At 41.1% G+C, this 10,745-nt stretch overlaps 1 protein-coding gene across 5 annotated transcripts in view; it reads left to right on the top strand.

Moving 5' to 3' along the window:
- pard3aa (par-3 family cell polarity regulator alpha, a) overlaps positions 1-10,745 on the top strand; it is a 434,509-nt gene that overhangs the window by 321,920 nt on the left and 101,844 nt on the right. For all 5 annotated transcript variants that reach the window (XM_053635967.1, XM_053635945.1, XM_053635955.1 and 2 more), the window contains one exon: positions 7,073-7,201. In XM_053635967.1, coding sequence (XP_053491942.1) covers positions 7,073-7,201 — 129 coding nt within the window. The remainder of the gene's footprint in view (positions 1-7,072; positions 7,202-10,745) is intronic.

Below are 10,745 nucleotides of genomic sequence, written 5' to 3'. Positions count from 1 at the left end.
AGAGGGGCCTAAATGCAGCTAGTGGGTCATAACGTCAGCAAGAGTGGCGAAGGCCGTCGCCAGGGCAACAACGTCGGCATCGTAACTCCAGTGCATAATGATATTCTCGTTAACAAAGACTAACTAGCAAAGGCTAGAAAATAATACAGAGAGATGCTTACAGCTAACTTAGCTGCTCCACCCTGCTTTCTCTCACTCCTGTGCAGTATTTCCTCATGTTTCTCCAAGCTGGCTGTATTAATTTATTTATTTTTGCTCTCTCTGCCCTGGAGGAAAGAACCCACTGCTCACAATGGAGAGAGAGGGAATGAGGAGGGGGTGCAGGACAGATCCGACGTTTCCTCTCGTTCTTCTCTCCTCTTCTAACAAGATGTTATTAAAGTTACATGCTGCTGTCTGGAATCCTGTGCTGCTCTGCTGCATAATATGGATACCGGAGCACACAGGCTTAAAGCTTCTCTCTTTTACACACACACACACACACACAGAATATAGCTTTAGTTTTTTCTTCAACAATTCTGAAGTTACTGTAAAACAGCAATCGGTCACAGGTGATAAGTAAAAAACTGTTACATTGTAGCGCTGTCGAATTCTGATTGGTCAGAAGGTGTTGATTCATTTTCTATAACAGCAGCTCTGGCAATAGTTTATAGTCAAATCAGGTTTATATTAATGCACACGGTCTAATAGTTTAATAGATGCGTCACATAAACGTACATAAAATGTTATTTAACAAAGGGAAAACTGTAAAATTGTTGATGTGAAATTGTCTGTAAAGGGTTCCCTTTTTAGCATTAATGGAAGGAGTCTCCAGTGTCAGTTGAGTTAGTTTTCTGCCATAGGAAAGTCTTCAGTCTTAATTGTTAGCAAATTGCTGTGGTATAAGAGTAATAAAACATATCTGGATGTGCTGTTTTTGGAAAATAATACATTTTGGGGTGGTAATAGTAACTTTCCGTCATCACACGACCCCGTTGTTGATTATTTTCATATAACAGCATGCTCCCAGGGATTTTATTCCTTGCTTGTTGAGACCTTACTGGGAAATCGGTTCCAAACAAAATTCCACCACCATCAGAGGATAACTGACCCTGATTGCTGTGACTTTACAATTTCTCCCAAACCCAATCCTATATAACTAGACACCACTCATCCAGCAAGTTTTGTTCCATCCTGAATGAGATATCATTTCATGTTTGCTGAAGGCTTTCCAGTTTTTGTTGTAGCACATTTTTCCCTCTACACATAAAAATATCAGTCTGTGGTGGGTTGGTTCTTGGCCAGTTCTTGGCCATATTTGCTGGCTTCCCTCCTGAGTTAGCAGTTGTAGATCACTTAAAATGTACCCCCCCCAACCCTTACCCAAGGCCCTGTCGCCGACACCCCCCTCCCGTCGCCGACCCCCACCGCTGCCTTTATGTACACCATAAGATGGCAGTTGCACCATTTTGTTATACACTATAACACGCAATGTTCAAACCTTCACCTCGACAGCGCTGCAGATGATGATGACCTGCTCCATCATCAGATTTATTCTCTTGTTGTATTTGATGTTTATCTATTGTGAAACCTGTTCTCTGCTTCTTTCGGCCTTCCTGTGATTGTACTGCAGTCTATCCACTATGTTCAGCACTCTTAAACAGTTGTACACCAAACACCCTGCGTATCTCAGCCCTGGCCATTTTCTGCAGGAAGGAACTGAGTAAATAAGCATTAGTCATCTGGTCTATCCTCATGTGTGAACACACACACACACACACACCCCTCCTAGCTTTCAGAGCTCTTGCCGAATGCTTATCACACTGGCATTATGTTCCCTCTGAACACTCCCCCAATTTAAATGATTGTAAATCCTAATTGCTTTAATTGGGCCTTTGTATAATAGAGCAATATCCTGTTGTAGTGTGTCTGGGGTTGGTCTGCACGGCCGTGGGAGTTGATAACAACATACACAGATCTGCGCCGTCTTCAGATGCACTCTAATGTCTGTCTGCCTCAGTCGTGCACTACATTAGCAGCCCATAAATCAATGCAGCTAAAATATGGCACGTTGAGAGGGCCGCCATAAACCGCTACGCTGCACGATGATGTATGTTGATGTAAAATATCGAATGTTGAACTTGTTAAATAGAACAGTACGGCAGTTCAATAACAGGTCCTTAAGCAATTTGATGGAGTAGGTCTTTGAGGTCACGCCCATTTGATATACTGGGTATCACGCGTCCAAGACGTGAAGAAAGGGAAATTCATAGGTCAAGGTCTCGGAGCAGTTTTGACATAAAGCATAAAGTTTCTTTAGCTTTTGGCGGCACATGTAAAGCATAAAGGTTATTTTATACATTGTTAACATACATGTGTGCCGTATTGAATGTCTTAAGTGTAAACAAGCCATTGAAATGCACTGCTTTGCCTTGACGGTGACGTGCAGGTGATTGAAGACCTTGCGTTTCTGAGCGGCGCATGTATAATAGCATAGTCCTTTGGGAGTGCTGCGTTTTGCTCTGCATTAGCGCGTAATTGTCTCCTCCTCAAAGGCGACCATCATTTAAACCATAGGCTGCTGGTGAATATCATTTGCGTATGTGGACGCACGAATGCCTCCGTATATTTACGACCCAAGTACGTGTTCGAATGTGTATCCCAGAGAGCGGTCGTTGTGTGTGAGTCCAAGACGACTAAACCTGCCGCCTCTTCCTCAGGCTGTTGTTTTGAAACCAGTAGATGTTTTGGTATTCATTAGTGCTAGCTGTCAGTATGGCTGAGGGGTGTGATGCTCAGTGATGGCCCATTAAACTATGTTTTTTGTGCACTGGAGGCTGCCACACACACTGTACTTTATGATGTACTGAATGGCAGGGTGTGTGAATGGGATATTAAGGGCTACCTGAGGAGACATGCTGTCCCCTGAGGGCCTCTCCAACACACACTGTTGTTTTGAATGTGGAGTTCTTGCCAGTGCTTGAGAACTGGGTATCTTTTTTGACCTTTAAGTTTTTCTCAGGCTTTACATGCTCTGTCAGACTGTTCAGTATTAAAATATTTTTTTCTTGGACGCTTGATACATAAGATTTTTTTTTAGTCCTCCCAGAGCTGAAAAACACTCTAATAGGAAAACAGGTTTAAATGTTTTTACCAGCCTCTAATGTCCCAGTATGTAAATGCGGACCATGTGGCACTGATCTACCATGAGAAGAAGGATGTACATTTGCTAGTGTTTCTAGTTAGTATATTTATTAAATGTTTATTTCTTGATGAGGCTAAACGTTTAGGCAGGTGCTTGTTTTTGCCTTTTTTTGGTGGATCTCCCACGTCAAGTTATTTATTATTTAGTACATATAATGAGTGATGGGTGTGGTAGACATTTTTGCCGGCATGGTTTGGGTCCACTCGTCTGTCCTCTGTAGCGCGAAGCATCACTGCAAATCAATACAATTACATTTGCATTTATTCATTTAGCAGACGCTTTTATCCCAAGCGACTTACAAACGAGGAATACAAAGTTCTTCTTTAGATTTTTAGGGTTTAATCTCCTATAATAGCAGCTTTACATGACCACATGACCTGTGTTAGTCTATCCTCTTCTCTAGTGAGTTCACTATTAGTTCACCCTCTGCCAGGATTGATCAGTCTCTCATTGTGTCTGCATTCCCACTGATTTACTACACACACACACACACGTAGAGAGAGAGAGAACGAGAACAGTACCAGACCTGTGTGTGTGTGTGCCATAGCCTGGCAGCTGAGAGAAAGATAAAACCAACCTCACTCTCTGTAGCTTACTGAAGTGAGGAACAAAAGGCGATGGCAGTGTTGGCAGCTAATGATATAGTTTGTATGAAGGTTTCAGTACATTCTTTAATCCATGGTTGGTGTTTCAGTACTCATTCCAATGTATGTCTTTATTTATTTATTTATTTATTTTTACTCTTTTTTTTATTTTATAAACCAAGGTAGTCACTTTTTCTTTCTAAATCTCATTTTTAAGTGAACCCTGGCCAAAAAGGCAACGCAATAGTTACCACTAGGGCTGTAGCACCCCAAGACAATTTCTGCTATTGGCATTTGTACTTGGACTTATATTGATCTTGGACATCGGTCTAGCTACTAAATATGGTCTTGGTCTAATCCCAGAGTTTATTAAAAACAATGTTTGTGTCTCGTGACATTCACAAAGTTTGGCAAGAATTCTTTCTTCTAGAAAACATAACCTAATCATTGGAGCAATGCATACATTCAGCCAACTAGTTGAAGTTAAAGGCTTTTGCCCAGAAAAGGATTTGATTAGTTTCGGTCTCGATCTTGACTCGACCTTGAACTCCTTAAGACTCGGTCTTGACTTGATATCGGGCAATCCCTTGGTCTTGAAGTTGACAATGGCAGACTAGAGCTGTACTCAAGTTACCACAGACAACATTCAGACACAGGACATAAGACAGGAAATATATCATACTGAAACAATTCTCTAATGATTAGCTTAGGTAATGATAATGAGATTAATTGCAGTTTTAGATGATTCTGCAAGTCATTTCATGAGGATGACGTACTATAGCTAAAAGCTGTCTTAACCAATTCAGATCCCATCGATGGAACAAATTGAATGTGACTATAATGAAGAAATTGTCATGCTTTTTGTTTGGAACAATACAGATAGATATGAAGATGACGACACAGAATTGGTGCAAAATTCCAGTCACTTTGGATACAAATTTCACTGTGTCCTTAATTTCAGCTGACTAATAGAGCATTTTTACCCAAACTTGCCAACATTGCTATTAACAAATAAGCTAGTAGGAGGCAGATAGTATTACCTTATTTGAAGCCTGGTACTTGGATGTTACCCACACCAGTATGTGAGAAGTGTATGTGGGGTTGTGGAGGAAACTGTAGAGCTCTGCAGGTTTACCCGACATGACGGGAATGATGAGTGTGAGTCAGGGGTCACCATGAGCCAGTGTCAATAAACCTCGGGCTGGTTGTTCATCAGACATACTCCGTTCGGTAACGGCAATTAAAGTCTGAAACCATGAGGAGATGAAAAAAGCCCCGTACATGCTCAGTGGGGATGGATTCTGTCTCATGTTATTTCATCTGTAAATTGATGTCTGGTCCCTTAGGATTTCACAGCAAGGGTTAAACTATTAGTTATAAAAAATGTATACATTAGTAATCAGCAGTGCCACTTTCCTTCATTGCCTGTAATAAAGAAAGAAACTTCTTTCAATTTGTTTATCTGTTATCTGCAAGTCGTAATGTCTGTCCCTGGGTGATATAAGAATTCTGAAAGTCGTTCATCCCACTGACTTTATTCGTGATGATAAAAAAAAAAAGAAAAAAAGGGCAACATCTGCGTCTGAATAGAAAGACAGGGTGGGTGGAGGAGTCAGATGGTGTAAAGGAAGATGCAGTGAATCATACTTAATGAAAAAGTCTCTGGGAAGTATGGCAGGAAGCTGTCACTGAATGTGGTGATAGATCGGGCTGTCGTTATTAGTATTCACATGGTGGACTTCTAAAGTCTGACCAGAGCCATTTGTTGATTAATTAATCAGGTAATGTAGAGCTTCAAAGGGAAGAAAGCTGCAGGTTGGACCTTGGTTTCTCACATAAGCAGAGAGAATAGGCTGTCGTCTTCTCGGCCTGATGGAGACCACCCTCACTCAACACCAGAGCCAGGGGGAAGTCATTTAGCCAATGGGTTTACCAGCAATATGAAGTAGACGAGCAACTATGTTTTGGGGAAAGGGTCTCCTGTTTCATGAATATATTCAGGTCATTTCTCTCTGAAGTAATTCTATCAAGTTTGGCTGGAAAGTTTGCATTCCTACCATCTCCACAAAACCATTGGAACGATTATTAAAGGGGGAAGGAAAGAAACTAGGTTATAGTGGTTAGGAAGCAGCTTGGCTTGAAAAGAGTGTGCTCTCAGGCATATGGCATGACTATTCTCTCGATGGAAATAGAAATAGATTTCTGTTGGTGATTAAATCTGACTTTTATAATTAAAGTGCATTCTTGCCATTCACAATTCCAGAGTGTCATAGGAAAGCTTCAGGATCGATAAGAATGATTACATTTATCGAGTTTACCAATTCATGCTCCCACTTTGCAAATCCATACGCATTCTGTTATTGCCTTGTCTGTACAAAGATTTCATTACGGCTATCAATAATCCCTCCAACCTCTAAATGAGATTCATTCAAATACAAAAACATGCTCTCTAAGGTGAGCACACATAAGTGTAAAAAAAGAATAAAAATCCATAGCACTGTTCCAATACTATCCACAATTGTGATTGGCAGTGGTATTAAACCTGAACACATTCATTTTCTCCTGTGCGGTCTGTCCTCAATGACTCAGCTGCCGTCAGTGCGGGAAGAGCCTGGAGGAAATGACATCACTGGGAAGTCCTGAAGGAGCTAGATGACTTTTTCAATGTTTGTGTGTGTGTTTGTGGGTTTGGCCAAAGGGCCAGTCTTGATAATGGCTTTGGCCTGAAGGCCTATTATATATATATATATATATATATATATACACACACACATATACACATACACAGGTTCCTTCCTCGTATCATCTTAAGGTGTTTTTCCTTGCCACCGTCGCCACTGGCTCGCTCAATAGGGATAAATTCACACACTTAAAATCTGTATCCTGTGTTTATATGTTTTTGTAAAGCTGCTTTGAGACAATGTCCATTGTTAAAAGTGCTACACAAATAAAATTGAACTGAAAAGGTAACTACAGGGAATTTTATGTAGCCGAACCTTCACAAATTTTAGTTGAATACTCCTGTTCTAGTCTAAGTAGCAGTCTATTTTCCATTCCTCTTTCGCTTGCATCTGGCTTCTTGTGTGATCCTCCACTTGACAGTTTTTTGAAAGGACGTCTGGACTATAGACTTATTGCTGTAGTTACACCTGTTCAAAGTCTTTCTTAATAACAGCTTGCCAGGTAAATTTGTTTACACCAGGAAAAAAAAAAAGAAAAATGACTCATGTACATCCTAAGCCAAACTGTGCATATGGCATCTCACCACCACGTCTGAATGCATTTCCATTTTCCCCTCTTTCAGGTTTGGCAAACACCGCAAAGACGAGAGAACAGGGGACAAGATGGAGCGCAAAGGCTCGAGCAAGAACAAAATGGATGACATGCAGGCCACAGAGGAGGAGATGCAGAGGATGCGTTTGGAGAGAGAGAGGTGAGGCTTGATCCAACTCCCACTGCTGTGCAAAAAGCCTCACAGTTAAACAGGCAGTATCAGAAACTTGCCTAATTAACCAAATTAGGGGGAAAAGGTAAAGTCTGTGAAAGTGCTGCAGTGTTTGTGCGAGTGGTTAGTGGTTTTTATAAGAGTGCATTAAATTGATCAATTATGGATTGTTTTTCACTTTTGTGCTGCTGAATAGGTCTGAGTGCTAATTGGAGCGCTCGGCCAACGTGGGACTGTGTGTCCAACACGGCCTTCAAATTGCGAGTGTTTTCACAGCCGTTATATGTTGCTTTTGAAAAATGTAACCGGTCGTAAGATTTCTTCAGTATTTTTGTTAAGATTTTTCAACCGGTTAAACATAAGAGAGATACTGCCGGTGGGTACTAATTGTGTTCATTAGCTTATTATTTGATTTAAACTCGACTGCGACACTTTTTTGTCTTGAAACAATCGTGTTTTTAACTCCGTTAATTACCGTAGCATCTACGCTGGCTGGTATCTGTCGGCAGACTTGAGGTTAAAAAAAAGCTCAAATACCTGCCAGATATTTCGTTCATTTTCACCGCTGCCTTCAACCACAACGATGCAAACAAGCATTGTTTACACTCAGTGCTTCTTTCACAACAGCACAAATCCCTATTAATTTTTCACACACAAGAAGAAGACAATATCAATTGCTTTCCCGTACGTGAAGAGGACTTGCAACCCCCTATTATACCACACAAACCAAATGAACTCGGTTATCAAGCCACTTTTGCTAATGGAGCATAATTGAATCGCAACAATAGGGCCAGTGCAGGCCTCCATGGAGAGAGCACCCAGGCCCGGCGCTGACAATGAGGCTGGCCTCGTCAATGAAACATCTGGAGCCCATTATCAAAGAAGCCTGCCTGGCCTGTGGTGTTCTCCACCATGGGCATTGGAAATCGGGCTCTGGCCTGCAGCCCAGAACATCGCCAACTCTATGCTCCAGTACAGAAAGAGAGAGAGAGAGTGTGCTTGCTTGCAGCTCGCGGTGTCTACAATCAATGCCCAAGTCAATCAAAGACACATTTGTCACATCCCATAGCTTCATTTATTTCCATAGTTCCTTTCTAAAGAAGGTTCATATATATATATATATATATATATATATATATATATATATATATATATATATATATATAAAAACTAATATGGATTTTGTTTGTGGAGGTCTCTCGGGTTTGCATCTTGAATTAAATCAAGATTTGTTTTCTCCTTTCCTCCCGCCCCCAACATCTCTATGCTTGACTATTCCTCCACTTAATAGAGGCGAGTCCTTTAGGGAAATTGTCCCAGCAATAATAATCTACTCAGCCACCACAGTGTGAACATGATATTCAAAGCACTAGGGAGACTGACAGCTGTTTAAAAAAAAAAATAAGATAAAAAAAAAAATCAATAGCTGCTGTATTTTTGTGATATTGAGTTATTATACAGTGAAGCCCATGTTGGACAGACATGTGTACATGTTTGCATGTGAACCAGTGCCGAAAGCTGTGATTGATTACACTCGCCACAGGGACAAGGCTGTTTCTACAGGCTCTTGATATTTTAGACGAGGTGATGGTAGGTGTAGTAAGAGTGGAGGTAGTTTACGGGTAACTATTAGTCTGTTTGCCATGGGAAATTGATACTTTTGGCTCATTTTGCTATTTGGTTTAGTTTGTTTTCACACCGCACAATTTAAACAAACCAAAAAACATGAGGACCGAGACATCCTTGCTCAGACACACTCGTACTAGTTATTGTGGTCCACAAGCAAATGTGAATACTGTGTTCTCACCTAACTAAAGAAACCACTGTGAGGGGCAAAACACAACAGGGTTCAGTTAAAACGGATTAAACACTGCATATGTGGAAGCACTCTTAGGTGCTCGTCGGGATCGCTAAACTCCACGAAGACGAGCAGGACCAAATCCATACCTGAAAAAGAATCACCACAGGTATAGTGGATCAACCATCATACTAGCACTGCAGCAGATTTAGTGTACTTGCTTGCTAAGATGTTCATGAAACTCATGAGCTTTAGGGCTTACATTGCTATATTTGTGAATGACTTAAGCTCCCTAAATCCTCTTCTGTCACTGCTGTATGGATGACAGCCCCCTGCAACACTGAGCAAAATAAAAATAAGAAAAAAAAAAGAAAGCTTTGAAAGCAGGCAGAGTGCTATCGGGCTTGATGTGGGCTGAGGATGATGGAGTGTCTGCATCAGTAGCATTTGTTTTGCCACAATTGAGTAAATTGTAAGCAGCTGCTGCCCACAGTCCTCTGCCGGTCCTCCAGCCGCCAGCCTTTCCGTGCCTCATCAGCAGCACAGCGACTCTTCTGGTGGGCTTTGTTTATGCCTGTGGTGGTTCATGGACCCCTGCATGATTTTAGATTTTTTAAAAATGCTTTGAATGCAAGGACCACCATGGCAGAGCTCCAATTAGAGATGGGGGGGGGGAACGCATTCAGGGCACAATCTCTGAGGAAGTCCTCTAGGGTTTTGCAGCCACCCAGCCAGGACAGGAACCACAGAACAATATGCATGACATCCTCTCATCTGTATCAGTGTGTTAACAAATACAACGGGATGTAGGTTTGTGGATTTGTGAATATAAATGCTTGGTTTCAGAGCATAGTACTGACCACTGGACAGAATTAAGAGTGGTAAACATGGTCTTCCGTTTAGCAGATTAGCTGCGCTCTTATCTTCCCGGCTCCATTTTGCGGCTAATCAGCGGCTAGCACTCGTCCATCTCCTGGTTTCCTGCTCCTTAAGCCTATGGTTTCCTTTTGTTTGTTTGGCTTTTTCCTGAGTGTAGCCAGCCTGAGACGCCTCTGATTCTCAGCCCTATTTCAACTAGCCCCGCTATCGCAACTAGCAGCTTCCTTTCTTCCTAGGGGCCCACGCACCAGCCGGAAGGCTGCTCATAAATGCGTGTCTGATTCCCACTGGTCCCTCTAGAGTCTTTTCTGCCTGTATGCATTCATCTATTTTTAGGATATTTAAGAGGTGTTTAACCCGAACCCTTGGTTTTTGTATGTTTATTTATTTATTTATTTTTTATATAGTTTTGGCTTATGGTTGTTGTCAGCAGTAGTAAAGATTTGATTTATTAAAGAATTTGTCCTTGATATTCCTGTTGTTTTTTTTTTTGTTGTTGTTGTTTTTTTTATCTTGGTTTTTTTTTAATGTGTCAATTTGCACATTTCTCATACCTCTTTTCAGAAAAGCAAATTAGCTGCATAAAAAGTACACATTTCTTAGCTGAAATTCTGCTAGTATTTCTGCTCCACATAAATTGTAACCGCATTAAAAAAAAAATTGCGAGTCTGCCCACAGCTCTGCACATATTTTCATACTTTATTTGACGCACTAATGCATGTTAATCATTATCACAGCCAATCATTCCTCCTGTACCGTGGCAGTAATTGTGTTACAAAATAATTACTGAAGCTCATTATGCTCAGGAGCCTTTTGTAACATTTTGCTGTTTGACTAGACTAATTAGAATGCCGA

Source organism: Ictalurus furcatus, chromosome 1, assembly GCF_023375685.1.
Source record: "Ictalurus furcatus strain D&B chromosome 1, Billie_1.0, whole genome shotgun sequence".
NCBI lineage: Eukaryota > Metazoa > Chordata > Actinopteri > Siluriformes > Ictaluridae > Ictalurus > Ictalurus furcatus.
Note: the sequence above shows the minus strand (reverse complement) of the source record. Positions and strands in the feature narration are given on the sequence as shown.